General features: G+C 43.8%; 1 protein-coding gene across 4 annotated transcripts in view; it reads left to right on the plus strand.

Annotated features, from left to right (window-relative positions):
- Window positions 1-22,585, plus strand: part of MYLK4 (myosin light chain kinase family member 4) — a 98,853-nt gene that overhangs the window by 22,347 nt on the left and 53,921 nt on the right. For 3 of the 4 annotated variants that reach the window (XM_084794601.1, XM_084794602.1, XM_084794603.1), the window contains exon 2: window positions 1,565-1,835. In XM_084794601.1, the coding sequence (XP_084650727.1) occupies window positions 1,565-1,835 (271 nt within the window). Of the gene's footprint in view, window positions 1-1,564; window positions 1,836-7,125; window positions 7,431-22,585 lie in introns of those variants that run through there. The other variant, XM_084794604.1, reaches the window with a different exon arrangement.

Genomic DNA, 22,585 nt, shown 5'->3' on the forward strand with positions numbered 1-22,585 from the left:
GATCTGGGGGGCTAGCAACCAGAAAGCACAAATTCAAATCTTAATCTTTGTTTCCTTGTATAGCAAAGTAATGTGTGAATACATAGACGCATTTATGTATCTAGAATCGTTCCTTGATAGCATGTGTGTATTTCTGAAACATGGAGAGTATTTCAGAGAGAGCACGGAAGCTGAGCTCAGTGCCCAGCTGTTAGCAAGGATGCATGAAAAGGTGTTTTGGCTACATCCTTCATCTGAGATGAACTTCTTGTGAAAAATTAATGCCAAATGTCTTAAGACGTAGGCAGGAGGAGCTGGTGTGTGGCTCAGAGGTAGAGGTGTTTGCCTAAAACGTGTGGGCTGTTGGGTTTAATCCCCAGCACTGAATAGTTTAAAGAGGGGATACAGGCAGAGAACCACTGTGGTGGGAGACACTGCCCAAGAAGGAGACACACTTTCCAGAGGAAGAAGGGGAAGTCCCTCTTCCTAGACAAGCCTTTCTTTCCTGTAGGACCCTGAAGGGCAAGCTGGGCCACCGCAGTCAACAGCTCCCTGCCCCCAAGCCATCGCAGTCAACACCCACCCCACCCCCCAAGTCAGCAGTCTGTGTTTTAACTGGCCACTTGGAGGTTTTTGTTTTCTGGGTTTTTTTGTTTTGTTTTGTTTTGCTTTTGGTTTTTCGAGACAGGGTTTCTCCTTGCAGCCTTGGCTGTCCTGGACTCGCTTTTGTAGACCAGGCTGGCCTCGAACTCACAGCGATCTGCGTGCCTCTGCCTCCTGAGTGAGTACTGGGATAAAAGGTGTGTGCCACCATGCCTGGCCCCCTTAGGTCCCACAGCTTGGCTAATTTTAGTCCATAAAGAAGAGAAAACTGATAATGAACAGATATATTTTTAAAAATGCATCCTCCTAGCACAGGAATATGAAGCTGAAGGCAGGGCCAGGGCAGCATGATGGTCTTTTACTGAGAGCCTAAAGAGACAGGAGTTTGGACTTCTGGGGTGAAAGGAAGCGAGAAGTCTCTGGAAGGTCGAAGAAGGGATGCACAGACATCAAGGGTGCAAACGAGATCGTTCAGGTGGCAGCCACCCACGGTCACCTCTGTCAGCACAGGTGTCAGGCCCTCTGTGTCCTCTTCCTGTGGGTGAATCAATCTTCCCCAGGCTCTAGAAAGGGGGGGGGGGATATATCAAATAGGAATGCCTCTATTTTCATGGCTTACTTCTCAATGTAGATGAATATAAATGAATATAAACTTCCTTTCCCAAAAGAATTTTTCTAGTCATTCCTGGGTGTAAAAGGTCCTTGGTTTATTTGAACAGCCAACTTGAAATATGCTGCATAAACATAACTAGGGGCTGACGTCTTGCTCTCTCAGTGTATGTCTTGTTAATGCAGTGAAGGGTTACGTAGTTGCCAGGGAGGGCACTTCTTACTATTTGATTTTGTAATTAAAAAAAATTTTTTTTTCCTTTAAAAGTTTCAATAACAGAAAAAGGTCTGATGTGAATCTCCACATTGCTCCTGATGTGGGACGTTGACGGTGAATAAGCAATGTGAACTTTTTTTGTTTCTTTCTTTATAGCGAAGAGACCGCGGTACTGAAAGGTCACGATTGTGTCCTGATTTACAAATCCGAGACGGAGGGAGATGAGAACCGCACTCCTGACAGTAGCCTGATCAGACTCACTACCAGCATGCTGAAGGTGAAGAGGCTGGAGGAAATCAGCTCGTGCCACAGCAGCAACCCCCTGGAGGAGGTGGCCTTTTTTCAGTGCATGGAAGAGGTGGAGAAGGTGAAGTGCTTTCTGGAAGAGAATTCTAGTGATCTGGACCTGCAGTCTGGAGACAATGAGGTAATCACGCTCTCTACCTGACATCATGGGTAGCACTGTTTATGTGACACTCTCATTTCCTTTCCCCTGCTCTAACGAGTGTGTGTAAACTCTACAGCTGAGTCGGGTTGATAGTTCAGAGGCTTTGAACAACATGTATTTTACCTGCAGTGGCTGAGGAGGCTTGAAGGGAGTTTCTGGGGACTGGGAGTGTAGCTCAGAGGAAGAGGCTGTGCACAGCATGCTGGAGACCCTGGGTTCCATGTCATCACCCCTCTCAACCAAAGTTACATGTGCACATGTACACATGCATACATATTTACAGAATATGTGTGGGAACACGCTTTCAGAAGGATCACTTAAAATAATGTGTTCCGGTTTGAAAACTCAGGGAAGCACTGTGGGGGACACAGCCGCAAAGCTTCTAATTTAAAAATCCCAAGCCCTGGGACAGGTAGAGCTATTGACAGCAAAGTCCAGAGAAGGGACAGCATTCCCTGCTGCTGGCATGGTGGTAGAACCCTGGGACCACTGTGCAGAGCAAGTGCTCTGAGCGGCAGCGGACTCACACATGGAGTTGGCTAATATGATCAATGAGATGGTGGGTGCTGTGGAAGTAAGTTGGATAATGTGTCTGAAGCATGGGAGCACTTGTGATGTGTGTGTGTGTGTGTTAGTGTGTGTGTGTGTGTGTGTGTGTGTGTCAGGGCAGGGAGTGTTAGTGTCAGTGGTGGTAGGGAGAATAGTCAGCACTGTCACCACAATACTGAGGAGACCTGACCCCTGACCCCAGGAACCTCCATCCAAGTAAAAGCGTATCCTTGGAATAGAATTTCAAGATGAGTCAGAGTGAAACAAAGTTGGTGAGTTTATTAAGTAGACGGGAAAAAAAGCTAGTTCATAGGTGGGCATTGGTGTGTGTGTGTGTGTGTGTGTGTGTGTGTGTGTGTGTGTGTGTGTGTGTGATACATAGGAAACCAGTATATATTTAAGACATGGGTATCTAGGTGTGTGGACAATGTCCTCACATCTGATTCTGTGGCTTTCTAAGTTGCACTGTTCAAAGAATGTGGGCCAGAGAGACGGCTAAGTGGGTAAAGGTGCTGACCAGCAAGCGTGACAGCCGGAGTTAGAATCCAGGAACACACATGAAAGTGGGAGCAAGATCTGACTCCACAGAATTGTCTTCTAACTCCTTGTCACTTGTGGTGGCACATCTGCCGTACCGCTTCTCTCTCACACACATAATAATTAGAAAAAATGTACAAAAGGTTTAAAGGTTAAGCAAATTTTAAAAGTTATAGGGGCTAGCTATAGGGGCTAGCTATAGGGGCTATATATATATGGGCTTCATGGATAAGAGCACATACTGGCTTTGAAAGGGACCTGGCTTTGATTCTCAGGCCCCATGAGAAGTGTGCCTCCAGCTCCAGGGGACCAGACACCTCTGGCCTTCATAGGCACACCCTCCACCTCAGACACATAATAAAAATAAGATGGTTTATTTATTTTTCTTATCCTAAAGAATTTGCTTTGGCAAATGAAAGTGCACAGTTATTTTACAATGTGTATTGTACAGATTTGGGATGAGAGGAGGCCTATTATGGTAAAACTCGGTGCCCTAAGCTTCTGGGTTCAAACCAGCTTCCTGCTGCAGAAAGCCGGACCTATCTATGTGCATGCAAGCATCCGGCTACATGGGTATAGAAGAAACTATCATGGGCAAAGTGTAAGTGACATATGAAAGACACCTTTGTAGGGACTATTAATAACACAAACAACTAAAACAGAATTTATTTTCTCCTCATTATTTCTGTAGGAAACAAAAGGCCATTTATCATTCATCACTTTGCGTGACAGAAATCAACTAGTAGTTTCTATGGGTTTGATTGTGGTATAATCTTGTTACTATTGTTTTTGTTTTGTTTTGAGACAAGGACTTGTGTACCTCAGGCAGGCCTTAAACTCCATGAGCTGACTTAGGATGAGCTGGCCTTGAATTTCTGATCCTCCTGCCTCTACCTTCTAAGAACTAAGATCACAGGTGTGCCAGTATGCAAAGCTTATGTGATAAAACATTTAAATTAACTGCCTTTAAAGTGTGAGGTAATGGTGAGTTGGACTATAAGCTTTCTTAGGGAGAATTGCTTTTATGATTATCAACTGTTCCAGAAAGTTAGAAACTTAATTTGGAAGTTACATATTTTGGGCTTTGGGTGAAAAGACTGAATCTGCAGAGACCCTAAAAGAAGTAAGCAAACTTTTTTTTTTTTTAGCAGTGCCCTTCAGGTGTCCATTGTACAGTTGACACCATTAGAGATAGAAACCAGTGACAAGGAGTGCCCTATGTCCCTCCCAGTTTTTGTTTGTAAACGGAGAAGGGCACAAAGATGTCAGCAGTCAGTAGCTCTGTCCTGTTCTGGCTGTGCAGAACGGACAGGTACAGGTGTCAGAGGCTCGGTAGTCAAAGCCCAGCCTGCGGGTGCAGCACAGCCAGCAGGCCCGGCAGCTGGCAGGTAAAGAAAGCCACCACAGCAGCTCGGGTGTGTGGACACAGCTGGGCTACCATGGCTGCCTCCATTTTCTGCAGGGCTGCAATAGATCTTTACTGCGCCACTTTTTTCTCTCCAGGGACTATTAAAAAGGCTTGTCAGCTTTCTCACTTTACTCTCTTTTCTTCTCCCCCCTCCCCATTCTCTTTCTGAGAAGATTAGGGCTGCTAATGGCAGAAACATTTGCTGGCTGCACTGAAAGGCAATTTTCACTGGATTTCAGACACTCTGGGGACACAGCTTTGTTCTGGAAGCTTGGAGAACAGTTTCCAAAAGCAACTTTATCTTCTCTCAGTCCCAAGAGCAGAAAAACTGTATATAAATTTAACAACCTGTATTTGTTAAAAATAGCGCAGTGAAACTCGGGTTCTTTTTTCTTTTCCTGCTCTTAACCAGGATTTTCTATTTCATGTATTTTCCTTTGGCTGCGTTTATTTTAAACTACCTTTCTCTTCCTCTAGTTTTTGGGTGAATTATTAAATACTGCATGCTCTACTTCTTTGTACTCAAAACATTTAATTTATAATTTTAATTTTGTTTCTTGAATTTTTCTTTATTTTCCATTTTATTCTCTTTCCTAATGCCCTTTTTTTGTTACAGTATTGCTGAATATAGAAAGGTCTATATGACTTAAAGCAGGAATTCACAGGCTTGCTTCAATTTTCTCCTTCTTTTCCATTCCATATCTCAAAATTAAAGACGGTGAAGGGTGGCAGAGGCCTCTCCCTAAATGAGGAGCAGACAATAGATAGGAAGTGACAGTCACCTGCCCTAAGAATAAAGCCACACCTCAACTCCCTTCCCCAGGTGTGCCCCTCTGCCTCTTTAGACCACTCTTCAGCTCAGTCTCAACCTCTACTAGTAGCACCACCATCAACACCCTGTATTCATCACCTCTGGGCCATCTCTATCCTGGCTCTTCACCACCATGATTGTTTTACCTGCAAGATTTTTGCACAGGTCAATAACTTTCCTGTCCTCTCTGAAAATGCCCAATACACAGCCTAGATTTTACATTTGCTCCTAGGCCATGTCATGCCTTGCCCCAGCCCTCCCATAAGGATACCCCCAACATTCCTTCAAGAGACCATACATATATGGAAATTAAATAAATGATTGAATAAAGCATTTCCAGTAGATAATCATGTGACACAATATACTTGCTCCAGACTTGTTTGAAATATATACTGAAACCAAGTACAACTTAGCAAGTAGTTGATCTGAGTGATGAGCTTATTAGCCACCATGTATATACTATTGGGTTGTAAATGACAGCTAATTCTCACAACTACAATTGTAACTACTTGATATAATAAGATGTAGAGTTTTCATTATATGATTATATTCATACTTTTGGTGCCAGAGACCCAAACCAAGGTCTTGAGGATATGCTATACCTCCAACCCGTATTTCTGCATTTATACTCAAGACAATTTATGCTCACTTCCCTTAGTTTTCCCCACCTTCCTATATGATCCTAGTTTTCTGTCATTTACCCTGAAGGCTTGGCCTCAAGTACAAAAACTAAGGGGCATTAACATGTGGATGGTCTATTTTCAAAAATGCGTCTTTGATGGCCACTCCTCCAGTATTGAGCTTATGGGGCTTATTCAAGGTGGATTACTTCTGAATCTATGCTCATCACGATTTGTACAGAAGAGTCTTCTTTAGAAAGCCCCAGGGGCTGGGGAGATACCGCTGTTGGTGAGATGCATGCCACGAAGCCTTGAGCAATGGCACCACATAAACTGGGCATGATGGCCCATTCTGTTCTTGTAACCCTGGCACTTATGAGGTAGAAGCAGGAGGACAAGAAGTTGAAGATCACTCTGAGCTACACAGAAAGTTTGAGGCCAGCCTAGGATCCATGAGACCTTCCTCAAAAAAAAAAGATGAGAAGAAGAAGGACGAAAAGGAGGAGAAGAAGCAGGAAAAGGAAGAGGAAAGGAGGAGGAGGAGGAGAAGGAGAAGGAGGAGGAAGAGGAGGAGGAGAAGAAGAGGAAGAGGAGGAGGAATAATAATAATAATAATAATAATAATAAGAAGAAGAAGAAGAAGAAGAAGAAGAAGAAGAAGAAGAAATTACCTCAAACTACAATAACACACACACACACACACACACACACACACACACACACACACACACACACACACCACAAACAGGCTCAATTTTTCCATAGTCCCGTCTAGAGGGGCAAAGATTAAAATGGTCCAAATAGAGACAGCTTCTTGTAGTCCCTGAGATATTTAAATGCCTCTTACAGATATTCAAGGACTGAACCAAACAAAAATATTTCTTAGCCGGATGGGCAAAAGCCTAGAGAGGGTTGGGAAAAAAAATGGGTGTCCCTATTTTGATTGAGTTGCCTGTTTTAACAGCAGATGGCATTTCCTGACAGCTGCTATGAAATTGTGCCACCAGCCGTGTTCATAATGACTATTCTTAGGTCTCAAAATTGCATAGTTAAGGATGGAGGTTTTTAATATTTGAAGTTACATTCTTCCACCACCACCCCCTTTTGCCCTTTGCCCTGCAATAACAAGAGAAAGCTTCCTAGGTGACATTGGCCCAGCATAGGCAGCTGATGCCAATTACAATGTAGCTGCTAGTCCTTGACCAGGGGACAAACAAATGTGTGTCAGTGTAAATTATGACCGGAGATCTCCCTCAGTCCCTGCACCTGTCCCTGATCTGTCACAAAAAGCCTTCGCGTGTTTCCTTTTAAAGAAGCAGAGTAGTAGTTGGCGGTGTAGCCGGAGACGCCCAGTGTGGGACTGCACAAAGAACCCTGGTGAGGTTCGGTTCGCAATGCCCAGTGCTCAGGGCTGAGCAGGGAGCCTGGGGAATTTAGAAAGCACCTGTGCTAGGTCAGGGCGGGGCAGGTACCTACAAACCCAGGGACCTCACAGCTGCTCCCAGAGAATGGACTCCACACTTGGAAGAAAAGACGTCTGGATTGTAGGTAGTGTGTGCCTTCTGTCGTCTTCAGTCTTCTGGCGCCTGTTTCGGTCCGTGGTGACCTGGGGAGGCCCCAAGCAGGTGCCTGCACTTGAGGATGCACAGGTAGTGAAATCCTTTTGAACTAAGGCAGATTCATTTTGCAATTCTCTCTGAACATTTCCAGGCCAGGAGTGATGCTCGCCAAAGGCAGTTGGTCCGTGCCTTGCTGGATCTTTGCCCAGGACTCCTCACTGTCTTAGGAGGGCCCGGGATAATAATAGTGACATGAGGCACCTTTCACCATTTCTAGCAATTGTACCAACTTTCGGGGAATCATGCAGCCGCTGTGTCTGGATTTAATTTAAGTTGACAATCTGTTTGGGGTATGAGAGCTAAAAATAATGTTGGCATCACTTCATTCTTGTCTTTTTTGTATGTCCTAGTTAGAAAAAAAATGTAAGATTTGTCCTGTTTGTAGGAAATCTGTTGGGGAACTGAGTGCTGGGAATGTCACCTTCAGTGCTTTGGGCTGCTGTTGATATGGCTTTCCATAAGCTGTTCCTGGGATGAAATTCTGTGGAAAGAAATCTAGAAGAAAAATAATTCTCAGTGAAAATAGTTTAGTAATTTCTGAGAGAATGTGTTCATTCCCAGGAAACAGCTCTCCTATGTACTTGATTATTTTTTTTTTATCAATTATCATCTAAGTCATTTTTAAACACTTTAAGCCAGTTCAGCAAGCACTACAGATGACCGTTGTGGCTCAGCACTCCCGCTGGAGGACTGGCTTGCGGCAGTGTTTCTTAGCACCTTTTTCTTTATTTTCTATCCTCTTTCAGCAATCCCTCCCTAGTGACCTCTTCCGTGAAATCTTATTTCCTTTCCTTTAAAAAAAAACCTATTGTTTTCTGAAGGGCTAGAGAGATGGCTCAGTTGCTGAAGTGCTTGCACGGCACGCATGAGGGCGTGAGTCTGACCCCAGAACCCATGTGAAAATATAGGGCATGGTGACCTATCTGTAACCTTAATCTTGGATCTGCATGCTTCCTGGCCAGTCAGTCTAGTCTAATTAGTGAACTTGTTTCAAACTGGGGAGGGTGGTGTTTCTGAGGATATCTACCCCCCAATACACACACATGTGTAGATTTTTGTGTGCATACAGAGCTGGGCATCAAATCCAGGACCTTGAGGTTTCCAGTTAAGTGTTGATGAGCCACATCACACCTCTTCCCATGAACTTTATTTCTACAGATAACCTGTTTACATTATATGCTATTGGCTATCTAGATGTATATATATACACACACATACACACATATGTGTGTGTGTGTGTGTGTGTGTGTGTGTGCGCACATGCACAGCCTTTGCACATATAAAGAGTGAGATTTTCTTCATCTCTTTTCCACAAAGAACTATGGTACTATTGCCCCCTTGGCGCTACAGCTTAAAATATTTCCTGAAGAGGTGCTCTGATAGCATACTCCAGTGCTGTGTGTGCATACATTACTTGCCTTTTATCCTATGAGAAGCCACAAGCTCTGCCTCTTGGTAGGGTTCAGATGACACAGCTCTATGCTTCCCCAAAACCTGAGCCTTTCCTAAGGTCTCTTGGGAAACATGGACACTTCTGTGACTATCAAGTTTATGTTAAGAAGAACAGACACATCTTGAGATAACAGTTGAGGACAGTGACAGAAAAACAGCAACAGAAAAAAAGCTCCTGAAGCATATACCAACCTGTCCTTAGGTCAGTCCTGACCATGGTTGTCGATCTCTTCAGACCTAGGCACTGGTGCCCAAGCATCAATCATGTCTGGCTGTTTAGCATATCTTTTATGGAAAGTATCAAGTAGATACTTCTGTGAGAACTACTGTGAGGGCTTTCAGCTTTTGTGTGGAAAAGAATGGCACTGGCTTAGGCTCTGTGATGTGGACCACTGGTATATTTCTTCCTCTGGTATCTGCCAGTGAAAAGGTTAACAAGCGATTAGAAGTCCACCCATATTTTCTTACAGGTTTTTCCATAGCCTTTTAACTGTAAAGAAAAGCACATTTATGTCATATTTACAACACAACTCTTACCTTTTTTCATCACTAATGATTATTTATAATGTTGGCAACTGATTATCTTCGAAATTTGCCCAAGAGCAACAGTTTGTGGATTGTCTTTCACAGAGGCATCTGAGAATCCATTTGTAATGTTGATATGTTGTCGCCAGTCAAGGGGTAAAGGCTTTGCAATGCACTGTGCATAGATTCCATCTCATGTAAAATCCTGTATGCCCTTGAATACATATTCATATGAGTAACCCTACTGTGAATTTTGTTCCAGTATCTCTGAAGAATCAAAATTAGGATCACTATATAATTTCTGTTAGTTACAATATAAAGAAATATCTTTATTTTACCTATTTCTATCAAAGTTAAAATAACATAATTAAATATTGCTAGTTCTGTCTATGTTTCTAGGTAAGAGAATGCTTAACACACATGTTAATGAAATTTCTAAATATAATTTACCAAACTGTCTTCTTATGTATCTCCCCAAGCCATTATGGTCATAAAAATGTACATTTTTCTATTAGCATTACCCAGACTTCCATGTTTCACAGACTATCTTGTGACTTCTGCTATACAATTGACTCTCTATATTGCTGAATTATGCATCTGTGGATTCAGTCAGCCATGGAGAAAACATTATGTCTGTACTGAACATCTGCAGACATTTTTCCTTGTAATTATTCCCCAAATAATAGAGACTAACAGCTATCAGCATCCGCAGTGTGCTAGGTATTAGAAGTAAAGCCAGCGATGATTTAAAGCACAGGAGAGGAGGAGGTACATGATCTTAAGTAAACTTTGTGCCATTTTGTATAAAAGACTTTAAACTGGGGACAGATCTCCCAAGCATACATGCCAAAAGATGTCCTTTCATGTGACTTTTATTTTGGCTAACAATCTAGTATCCAACCTATTTAAAACATCTTTAGCAAAGTTAAAAATGGAAGAAAAGTACGATTTTGGTATGCTAAGTACAGATTTTCCAAATGCACAGCAGTGCATGCACAACATACATTTTTAAATGAACCTGAAATCCCTCACAGCTAAGTGGTCCCTGATCAGCCTTGGGCACCTGCACCCGGAACTGTTTCCAGGTCTATGCTTGGACCTCAGTCCTTTTCCCTTTGGTCCTCATTTTTCGTCTGTCATGGGGTAGCAATAACAAAGTCCAGGGAAATCGAAATAAGCAGGTGACAGCAAAGTCTTATTTCTAGAGAAAAGAGAAAATTGAGAACAAGAGGCATTTAGTATAGAACATTGATGTTGGGAACCTTTGCTTAGGGTTTTTATGTGGCCAACACTGAATGTCTAATGTCTCCAAATTCTCACCAGAAAGCAGACCCCGAAACGAGGGCTTCTGTTTGGGTCCTAAATTTGAGAATTGCCTCCTAGGAGTAGGCATGGAACCTCAGGGTGTGAGAGAGTGAAAGAAGAAAGCCCCAGCATGATGCTAGCCGAGCTGACCACTGTGGGCAAGACGACTCATAGCTGTACCCCTGTCATAGGACTGATGCTCACCAGGCTCTGTCTCTACTGCTGGGCTTATGGCATATTTACCAGTCTCTGTGTAAACATGTATTCACCCAGCGAATGTCACAGAAATTCCAGAGAATTCTAGGGAGGAGGCAAGATGCAGTAGCTCTGAGGAGGGACAGTGGGGACAGGAAGAGTCCCCATTTAGCTGCTTCAGCAACAGCTGCAGCAGAGGTAAACTCGACACTGTAAAGAACACAGAGAGGAACACATATTCAAATACATTGAAGTTTCAAAGATTAGCCTTGGAGGTCTTGCCCATCCAGACAGTGTTCTTTTGCTCAGGTTGCGTTTGAGTTTTGTTGGTGTTACCAGCTTTTACCAGTTTCCAGCTTGTAGTGTTACCAGCTCTTTTTTTTTTTTTTTTGCATCATTGGCTCGTCTGAGGGAACTTTTGCTTATTAGGATGAACATCATGAGGAGTAAGTACTAACATCAAAACGAGGCTTCATTGGGGACTATGATTGAGCAGAAGGGAAACAGTGTGCGTGGCTTTGGGTCTTGAAACTTTGGGAGCAAAGCTGTTGCTCCTTCTTCTTCTTCTTCTTCTTCTTCTTCTTCTTCTTCTTCTTCTTCTTCTTCTTATTATTATTATTATTATTATTATTATTATTATTATTATTCCTCCTCTTCCTCCTCCTCCTCTTCTTCTTCATCCTCCTCCTCCTTCTTTTTCCTTTTTCCCTCCAAGACAAGGTTTCTGTTTTACCCTGGCTGTCCTGGACTCACTCTGTAGACCAGGCTGGCTTCGAACTCACAGAGATCTGCCTGCCTCTGCCTGTCGAGTGTTGGGATTAAAAGTGTGCACCACCACAGTCAGCTAGGAACAAAGCTTATATACACATGCAGCCTAGTGGTGCATAACTTTAATTCCAGGAGGCAGAGGCAGAGGCAAGCAGATCTGTGAGTTGGAGGCCCGCCTGAGATACACGGTCAGACCCTGCCTCAAAATAAGTTTACACAGAAAAAAAGTCTGGGCTTACCGGACACAGTGCTCACAGGGTCCCAGGATGCCTGAACACTTTGTCAGGTCTTTCTCTCCACATATGGTCTTGCACTTGACTGTGTCATGTGCTCATGAATATTGGGTGCACTGAGCTCACAAAAAATGTTGGAGGTTATTATAATTGCTCCTCACACCGATATGGGGCACTGGTTATGCTATGTGTTAAGGCAGCTTTCTGAGCCTAGTCATTGGTGGAAACCATTTTCTGAAAGCAGGCAGTCTTCAGCAGGAGTCTTCAGTGGGCACAAGGGCCTTCCCTGTTCTGTCGCAGAGGCACACACTAGTATATCTGCAGGTAGCTGGGGTCATCTGATCTGCTGTGCTGGTTGGTTTTAACTGTTTACAGGACACAACCTGGGGTCATCTGAGAAGAGAATCTTAAAGAAGGAGTATTTAGATCAAGCCCGTGGGCATGTCTTTGGGGGGGGGTGTTATTTGGCTGTTAACTGCATGTGGGAGGGACCCTTTTAGGGGCTGGACCCTAGACCGTGTAAGAGTGAAGAACACTAAGCTAGTCATGTCACATCGGCAGCTCACAAACAAGAAAGTAAGTGTGTGCTTGCTCCTGCTTCTCCTCAGCTAGTGTTCTTCACTCCCCTGGGTTGTGTGTTTGTCAGTGTATTTGTCACAACAGAAGTGAAGGAACGCCTGACTGTGCGCGGGTCCACACGCAGTAAGAGGTGACCTCAGAGTGGCCCCTGTGCCACTTTGAGTGTTCTCAAAGCCAACACTGAGAACAGCTCTGAGAATAGGGACAGTTTCCAGTCCCAACTCTTCTACCCCAGGGGACTTCTTTATGTTCTTTGAATTTTCCTTCCTGTCCCCTTTTGTCATTTTCGCATACTCTTTGAATAAAATAAAGTAGCATGTATATGTGGTACTGCTTTGTAAAGTGGGAAAGGCTGTAACGGTTACTATTTTCAGTGCATGCTTTCTTACACACGTGAGCCTCAGGCCCTTATGTCCGTCTTATGCACAGAGATGGCCTTAAGCACGGAGATAGCCTCTGTATGTGTATTGCCTCCCAGTATTTATTTTAGCAATATTTTCAGCCCCATCTAATGTTTTCAGAAAGAAAAGTCACTTGATTTATGAGTTCATTTTATGGAATTAAGATGACATGTGCTTTTAAAAATGCCTTCATAAGTCTTCACTATTACTCCATGGCTTGTGGCTTCACGCAGTTGGAGGTTCCTCTGCCTGCAGATGATGGTGGTGCTTTTTGTTAATATCTTTTGTGCTGCAGACACTCTAAAGTACTGTACTATGTCATGTTGTCAGGACTCAAGGATTGGAACTCTGGGGCACAGTTCTATGAGCAAACATGTGCCTACAATACACAGCTCTAAATTTGCTTTCTGACAGAGAGACCACACACACACACACACACACACACACACACACACACACACACATACACACACACATACACAGCCTTAACACACAGATCCTGAGGAATCTAGGAGGCCAGCTTATCCAAATCTTTGAAAGGAGGACTCCAAACCTAAGAGAAGTGAAGTGGACTTGTCCAGATTCCTGACACTGAGGGAGGCACTGACTGTCTTTTCTGAACATCAGGGTTTCTTCCAACTCACCTTCTGTGCTGCCAGTCAGCTCTTACTCAGAGTTCTTGCCTCTCTTAGGGTTCTCCCCAATGCCACTTCCCACACTGGATCTACACATTCAGATCTGCCTCAGTTCCCTGACTCCTGCAGGCTGACAAAGCATCAGCCCGAGAGGCCCTGAGGCTTACACCTTGGCTCGTGGTTTTTAGCTCTTGCACTGGCTGTCACTTCACTGGTGTTTAATTTCCAGGGGACCCAGTGCCACACCCAGAAATTCTCTGAATGCTTTAGTGTGGGAGCTGGATGCTTGCACAGCAGGGGGTGAGCCCAGAGACTCAGGCTGTAACAGGTGTGGGGTTAATGATCTTGTCAGTAGCCTAGGCATCAAGAAATTCTTTAAAAAAAAAAAAAAAAAAAAAAAAAAAGAACTAGGCTAGAGGCCAGTGGAGTGTGAGTTCACATTCCAACTTGTCTAAGTTATTTTAGCTTCCAGCATTTGTGTTCCACACATGAGCAAGCTAGGCCTAGCCCTACCCTTTCTACATAGTTTAATTCTCATATTAATGAAATTAGAATAAAGCATAAAATGTTAATGAAAAATTTAATTCACAAATGTATCTAATCCACCCATATCAGATTCTCGGTATTCATTTAAACCATTACATACAGGTTTTATATTAACTTAATTAAAAATCAGCTATTACTAAGCTGGGAAAATGCCGTGTTGGCTATGCTTAGATGCCAATAAAAGTGTAAAGCAATGACTCGAACTTGAAGGGAAAATACACGAAACCCACTGACAAAAGGAATTTCATTTGCTCATGGTCACTGGTAGTCTCAAAAAGAGGCAGAACCTGGAAAAATGAGACTGTTCCTTTAGGTGTTAAACAGAATTAGATTCTGTTTGTGGGTTCTCTTTTCCTTTTAACAGAGATGTTTGGTTAGGGGACCCATTCAGATGACATGGCAGATTGTAGTTATTTAGAAACATAAGAACTGATGGTGCTAGGTCTCATTTAGTTCTGAACTTTCTAGAATGAGCATATTGCACTAATATATTGTCCCTCCCCAGGAGTGGGGGTACAGCCCATGGCACCTCTCATTCTGTGCACACGTGCTGTACCCTACCTCAATTCTTATGGTCTTAGGGCTGTGTATGCTGACTACCTGTTTAGGATCTAGGCCTTTAACCTGGCTGTATTTCTCTATTTACCCAGGTATTGTATTGACAGATAGGTAAATGGTCCTCACTGTGTGTCAGTACCTGCTCTAAGTACTTTATACATGGGGATGGAGCTCAGGGCCTTGCATACCACTGTGAGGCCTTGGGCTCAGACTCTAGCAAGGCAGCAGCAAAAACTCAGTGACCACCTCAGGAGACAGATCCGTCCCTGGCTGATTTTGTGTTGCATGCTCCAGGCACTGCGCCAAGTACTTCCCACATCCTGCGTGCTGATTTTCTCAGTGGCCCCATGAAGCTCTTTGTCTACAGATAAGCTAAGGCTTACTGGGGCTAGGAACTTGACCACAGGGATGCAGCTGCATGCACACAATGGTATTTCTTTCTGAGTGGATTCACTTGCTCAACATCTAAAACCGATACACAGACTTATTTGCAGAAATTTTAGATAGTTTCTTTTTTAAAAAAAAAAAACTATTTGTTTTGGGTTCATAGCAAAGTCAAGAGAAAGTTATAGACTGATGCATGGATTCCCATTTCCCGCAGCACAGACCTCATAGCATGGCGGTGCTAGCCAACAAGCCTACACTGATATTCCATAGTTTACAGAGAGGCTCACCCCTGCTGGTGTACAGTCTGTGGCTTTGAACAAATGTAAATTTCATGTATATACCATTATAGAAATTTAAATTTAAAATTATTAAGTATTTGTAGAAAACCAGAATTTTCTAAGGGCAACTTGCCTTATCCTTACATGATCTGAAGTATTTTTCCAATTTAATGACTGCTTTAATTATTTGCTTTCTAGTACTAAGACAAGGACTGGGTAGGTTTTAATGTCTACATTGCCAACCAGCAAACCAAGGCTCTTGTCAGCAAATGCAAGGCAACAGCGCCCTCCAGTGGAGAGAAGTTGGAAAAGCTAGTGTGAGTGTGTAGTGATCTTTCAGGCTTTTTGTTTTTCCTGGTTGCAGAGGATGGAATCGGGGCCTTTGCATACTTGACAGGTGCTCTACCGCTGTGCTGCAACCCTAGCCCACAGTACTCTTTGTGTTAGCATTTTCTCAGCTCTGTATGAGAAAAGACGCAGTACCCTGGATCCGACTCATTTAAGTATGCATAGTAAGGTTAGAATACTGTAAGCTAAAACCATGTGCTATTTTGTCAATAGCTCCTATGAATTCAGTACTTTGTCAATCCAGTACAGGTATTGATTATCAAATGCAACTGATATTTCACCAAATCTAGATTTAGGAAGACAGACAGTCCCAAAATATACTGTTTCTCTTTTTGTAGCACGGCTTGATATTTTTTTTTTCCTTGCAGGCTGGCCTATTTGTGTTGCACCTCACCATGCTTGTGGTCTGAGGCATGTTGACTAGTAATACAGACTGACATACGTATTTACATATGTTTGAGTTACAACTGGCCTCTTGCCAGCTCTGTGACACTGAGCATGTTCTGTAGACATTTTCAGTGTACTCTCATGTGAGGTTAGTGCTATTGACCTCACCGAGTTGTTGTGTGCTACAGTTTGCACAGGGCTTGGTAGAGAAGTCACAAAGCTCAGTTAAAGAAGACAACACACTTCCCATGTGTGCAGCCTGGACAGAGGAGCTCACACAAGCCCTCCCTACCACTTAACTCTGCCCTCAGCCCAGCTTCCGCTATCAGCTGCCATGGAGCCATTTCCCAACTGTGTGCACCTTCTCAGGGGCCTGATGTCTTTCCTGCACAAAGCCCCACATCTACTTTCCTGGAAAGTAAAACATATCTCCTTCCATGTCTTTTCACGTCTTATTGTTTTCAGTGGGTGGAAGTTGCCACGTTTCTGAGGCACCTGGGCTCATCTTTGGACATCTTGATACTGTACTGCCATGCTGGACTCTTTTTACCCCACCATTATACCCTATCAGACATTGTTACAGAATATGACTTCTTGAGATGTTTCTTTTCATCCCTACTGGAGTGATGGCAGAATGGTTAGTTTGCCATACCATTGTGCAAGGATGTATACAAGAGTTGCCATCAGATACCATGAAGAAGGAGAAAGGAGTTTCATCAGGAATAAGCTGCTCTGCAGGGCCAAGAGCATACACAGGCGCATGTGAATATGCACCTACTGTGTGATGGGACCCTGCTATCTGACGTGCATATAAATCAAGTGACATGGGCTTGAGAGACATGAGATGAGGCAGAAGCCCATTGCTTTACTGGGTATACACTACTAAATAGCCCCTAGGAGCCAGGCAGTGTACATCTAGGCCAAACCTGGTGCAAATTGTTTCTAGACGTCATCAGCTCTGAAATTATGACAATTACTATTGTCAGCCTGACAAAGGGAGCAGAAGGGGTCCTCCTGGTGTCCAGAACCTTGTCTTTTCAAATAATGCAGGGCTGTTCCCGACTCACACCGAGAAGGTTCTACGCCCCACTCTTTACTCTCTATCTTTGGCCCCAGAGAGCTGTCACGAGTCTCAAGCCCAGGAGGCCAGTTACTAACGTGGTATTATATTCTAATGACATTTGTTGGGAATAAATGGAAGGCTTGAAAGTCAAGAGGCACAGATTCGAATCTGGCCAATAAAATAACAAATCTCTGCTGTTCCTCGTGTTCTGTGAGGCCTGTGCTATCTGGATCTTACAAGCCAAAGGATAGGATTCCACCACATAGTGTTCACTTCATGCTCTTGATCTTATGTGCTGAGTCATAGTATAGTCCATAAAATAAAGATTTATAGCACGTGGGTGCAGGGTTCATTTCTTGATTCCAGGGTCCTTTCTATTCACATCCATATCCTGGGGTCCACTCAATAGCTCATTTCAATTTTTCCTTGTCTCAGTTCTTGTATCATGGCATTGGTATAAAAACACCAATTTTGTCAAATTATTTGGGGGGACGGATTCCATAAGACAATGTGCCTATAAACAAGCGGCTTGATGCATGGCACAGACACACAGCCGCCACATTGACTCCTGGTCCTGCTTCTTGGTTATCCACAGTTTGACCATTTTCACCCCCTTACATGGCTTTTGGAATTCTTCAAAACCAGATTCAAGTATTTTTGTATCATATCCTTCAACGAGATAAGCCCATTTCCATTTGTCTACTGCTTATCTATAGCTTTTAGGAATAATTTCTTATTTCAAATTCTAGAAGTCATGAGTACGGCCAGTCAGAATATTTGGATAACTTGGGTTTGCATATCTTTTTCCAAGATCTCCAAAGAGAATACACTAGAGTGAATTTTAATACTCTCTCTGAAGATAACATCAATTTTGTAAGGTCAGTGTAGTCTGACATGCCCTGACTGTCTTCATTCACTATCAGCAATAATAAACCAGTTGGTCTAGGAGCCTTCTGTCCTCTCGAGAAGACGGCAGTGTGATTCTCCTCAGTCAACCTTTGATAACTTTTCCTCTTGCAGTGGCCCTCGCACACTGGAAAGTGTTCTTAACAACAGCAGTAAGGCAATGACCCGGTGCTGGTGTCCTTTCTAGACTCAAGCTGGAAAGAATAAGATAGTTTGCTTTATGGTTCTACTTTGTCAGTTAGTATTTTATGATGATGCAAAAAAAGTGGCCATTCACCATAAACTTGAATCTCATTTCTCAAACAGCAGCCCATGCCAGCCAGGCAGCATTGGTGTGACCAAGGGACTTGTCCCAGGCACAAGCTCTCAGGCCCACCCATGTGCTGCTTCCTTGGGTGACTGTTAACATTTGAGGAGCACCAGAATATTAATTACCTCCTCCAATTGGAAAATGAAAAATTAACTGATTTTTTTTCCATGAAAACTGCTGAAATGTGATACTGGTGCAGTTGTACATATATGCTTAACTAGGCAATAGATGCGTGCATATTTACACACACACACACACACCAAGTATATGTGTGTTTATAGTGGTGTGTGTGTGTGTGTGTGTGTGTGTGTGTGTGTGTGTGTGTATGTGTGTGTGTGCTCCCAAGGCTCTGTCAGGCTAGTCTTTGAGAACTCGGCAATATCCTTTCTTGAACATTTTAAGAGCATATTTTCCTTGATAAAATAAATATGTCTATTAATAGATGTTTCCATTAGATTTCCCAGGCAGACAAAACACAGAACTTGTCTCTTAGCCAGTCAGATAAGCTGGGGTGAGGGGACATGTGAATGGCAGGACACTGCCTTCCCTGGAAGGGTCACATTCATCCCCAGGGAGGTGATCTGGACATCAAGTTCTTTACCCATTTGAAAGGCAGCTGTTGTGTGACAGGACAGCAACAGACTGTGCATCATGGAAATTCCTTGGTCTGCCCTTGTCAACAAGGCAGCAGGTGGTTTAACTGAAAGCCATGTGTGTGCTGAGTAAAAGAAGAGGCTGCGAGATTCTCCGGTTGTCACCAAGTTACCTCTGCCAGGTACTCGCTGGCAGGGTCTATAAACGAAAGTGCCTATGGCAGGGAGCCGCTGGATCTCACGGACTTTTGTCGATGCAAAGGTTAGGCTCACAGCTCCCAAGGTCATATGGGAAGGTCAGTAGGGTCTGGAGCTTACGGCTCCATCTGGGCTCTGTAACTTGCATTAGATAAGCAATCTTAATGTCTGTGCACTTCAAGACACTCTGATGTTTGTACAGGAGGGGAGCTACTTGAAGTAAGCAGCCATTGGGATAAATACACAGGCTCCTAGGTCCCACAAGGACCGTTTAGCAGGAACTTCTAGAGAGTCCATGTGTCTACTAACACTAAAGTTCTGATCAGTGTGGTTAGCACTCATTCTGTGTAGCCACCGGGTCGCTATCCACACCTCGCTCTTTTTCCCGTTGTACTTGTGGCTGTGACTAAAGAGATACCGTGCTACTCCCAGGGATTCTTTTAGGCCATTAAACAGCCATTACATTCTAACAGATTGCCCTCTTTCTGGGCTGGCTACCCATAAGCTCTTATGCTTAGTTAGGCTTGGGGCTCCTTAGGTTTCCTGGCAGAGGGAAGCTGGGAACAAACACCTCTTAGATAGCTTTGTTCTGAGTGGATGCTATAGGCCTATGAGAAGACTAATTCCTGGGTTTCCTCTTCCTTCTATGGCTTTGCTTGGTTTCTGTGGGCTTGGCTTACGGGGACTGTGGCACGGACAGTTGTCAGGACTGTAGTTTTTCATGAACACTTTGCCTCTATCACTGTGATGTTTCCTTTTTCTGATTTGGTGGGCATGGATTCAGGACTCCGCTTGTGCTTCAGCACATTGCAGCCCATGTCTCCTCCCTTTGTGTAAGCTACAGCAACACTGGAATAAACGATGAGCTTGTGATTAAAAATTTTGGTTATCTCATTGGCCATCGAGTGAGAAAGCTTGGAATAAAGGAGTTAACAGTTAGCTGAGGTAGCAAAAGTGATATATATATGTGTGTACACACACACACACACACACACACACACACACACACACATATATATATATAAGACCGATAGGTTAAGAGTAATTCTGAAGAAGAATATAGCTGACAGTAGTCTTGAACGAAGACTAGAGAATGTCTTTGCTCTATGTGAAAGCAGGTAGAAGGCATCTTCCTGAATAATTATAAAGCAGTCTATCTTTCTGACATCTACTTAAGAACTGATTAAACTGCAACTCCACAGCATTAGCTTAACTCACATCTGAAAATAGATTTAGAGAGCAGACAGGGACAGAGGTTAAGGAAGGCTTCGTGTTTGGGAGGAAGAGCCAAGACTGTATGGAGGAAAGCCCAAAGTTTATGCAACACGGGTCACTCCCAGGAGAACTGAGACACCAGCCCAGCCCCTTTGGCCTTTCTTGCAAGACACTCTAGATTTTCAGTTTTAGCCTTAGTAGAAGATTGCAGTCTCCACAGATGTTGATCCAACACTTTTCTCGGGCTCATCAGCTTTTCAGGCCTCAGGTCTGGCTTAGCAGACATAGCATTCTCAACGCCATTTCAGAGCTGGCTGATAAACTCTGTGAATATCAGGGTCTTATCAGGCAGACCCTGTGTCCCCATGTGGGGTCAAGGGTCAAGGTCGCAGCCCCTCTAAGACGCTGCTCAAGCTGATTCAAAAGCTTCATTAAGTGCTTCCTGTGTGCCCAGATAGCCACAACCTGCTGAGGAGGTAGTGACAGAATTGCCTGTGTCTACCACGAGCAGCTGTGGAACCTATATATTCTTCGGCTTTCTGTGTAGCTTGCAATGCATAAGTTAATGCCTTTGCTCTCATCTTGGCTTCTGTGGAAGATAAATAGAAACTGCACAGAATGGTTAGGCCTGTGTCATCACTCAGCAAATGCTAGCTAACAATAGTTACTAATACTATTGTTAATGTTACTCTAGAAAATTGTTACTTTGTTGAGGTTGAAATGACTGGTTACATAAATCAGAACAAAAACAAGACCAAGAAAATTTGGGTACCAGTTTTGGATCCTGTAACCCTCCAGGTGTGTCCTGTAATCCTGCAAGTGTGGCTTGTACCCCTTGAGGTGTGTCCTGTACCTCGCCAGGTGTGCCCTGTAACCTGCAAAGTGTGTCCCACAGGTGCAGTATGGGCTGGACCAAGTTGACTTCTGAGACAGCTAGGTGTGTGTGTGTATGTGTGCGTGTGCGTGTGCGTGTGCGTGTGTGTGTGTATTCATTTATGTTCTGTAACCTGAAATGCTTTCAGTTCTCATCTGTTGGCCTAACCACTGTGTTCCAGATAGCACTGTAACTATCAGTTTTTTAACCTTCCTCTTTTACCTACTTCATTTTCTTTACCAATATCCTCAGAAAACCAACTTCAGAGCCAACTCTCCATGTACTTTTGGAATAAAACGTAAATGAAGTATATGCTTTAGTTGAAATGCTCTCCCTACCATAAGCCGGTGTGTTGGTCAGGCATGATGGTGTATGCCTTTAATGCCAGCGCTGAGGAGGCAAGGCGGGTGGATCTCTGTGAGTTTGAGTCAAGCCTGACCTATATAGTGAGTTCCAGGACAGCAGGGCTATGTGGATATACCCTGTTTCAGTCCCCACCCCTCCAAAAACCATATGTCAAAGATGCTCGCTCCTGCTGCAGAGGTGTGTGTGTGTGTGTGTGTGTGTGTGTGTGTGTGAGTGTGTGTGTGTGTGTGTATGTGTGTGTGTGTGTGTGTAAGAGATACAGAGAGAGACAGACAGATTTACAGTAGGTGGTAGATCTGTAGAAGGTGGGGCCAGCTTGACACTGCAGGAAGTGGTGTATCTTTAGGACCGGGGCCTATAGATGGCATGCAGAACATTTGGGAACATGTATTTTGAAGGGCTTGAGTGGCTCTAGCTTCTCCTTATTCCTAGTTTCACGTCTGTGACCATTTTGCCCTGCTGCACATTTCCACCGTGGCGTACTATGTCACCACAGACCCCCAAATGACAGGACCGATCTATCGTGGCTTGGAACCTTAAAAACTACAAGCCTGACTCAAACATCTCTTTACAAGTTGATTGTCTTGAGTAGGAATAATAATGAAGAGCTATAACACAGCATAGACAGCTGGGGTCATAGGGAGGGACATTAATTTACTTCATGAGGATTTACCAGATGTTGGGGTGGATAAGTGAAGGTTGGATATAGTGGTAAATAAAAGCACCAGCCTATGCATGGTCCATCCTCACCTGGTAATGGAGAAGGTTGCCAAGGGTTAAGGTTTGAGCAGGCTCAGGAAGAGTACACAGAAGGGGGATTAACCTAAACTGTGTGATTAGAATGGCTTCTTGAACAAGTAGGGTTGCAGCTGGCCCTGAAGATGGCCAGGTTGAGCCAGGGTGGCCTAGAGAAGGCACCCCATGAAGGCTCAGCAGGGAGTTACAGAGGATAGGGCAGAGATCAAGGGTGGTTGGGGACAGTCACAGCTGGGGCCAGTGGTTGGGAACTTTTTTCAGACCTGCCTTACTGGAGTCTCCAGAGAGTGAGACACCAAGCTGAGAT

Source organism: Acomys minous (assembly GCF_964271855.1).
Source record: "Acomys minous genome assembly, chromosome: 9".
NCBI lineage: Eukaryota > Metazoa > Chordata > Mammalia > Rodentia > Muridae > Acomys > Acomys minous.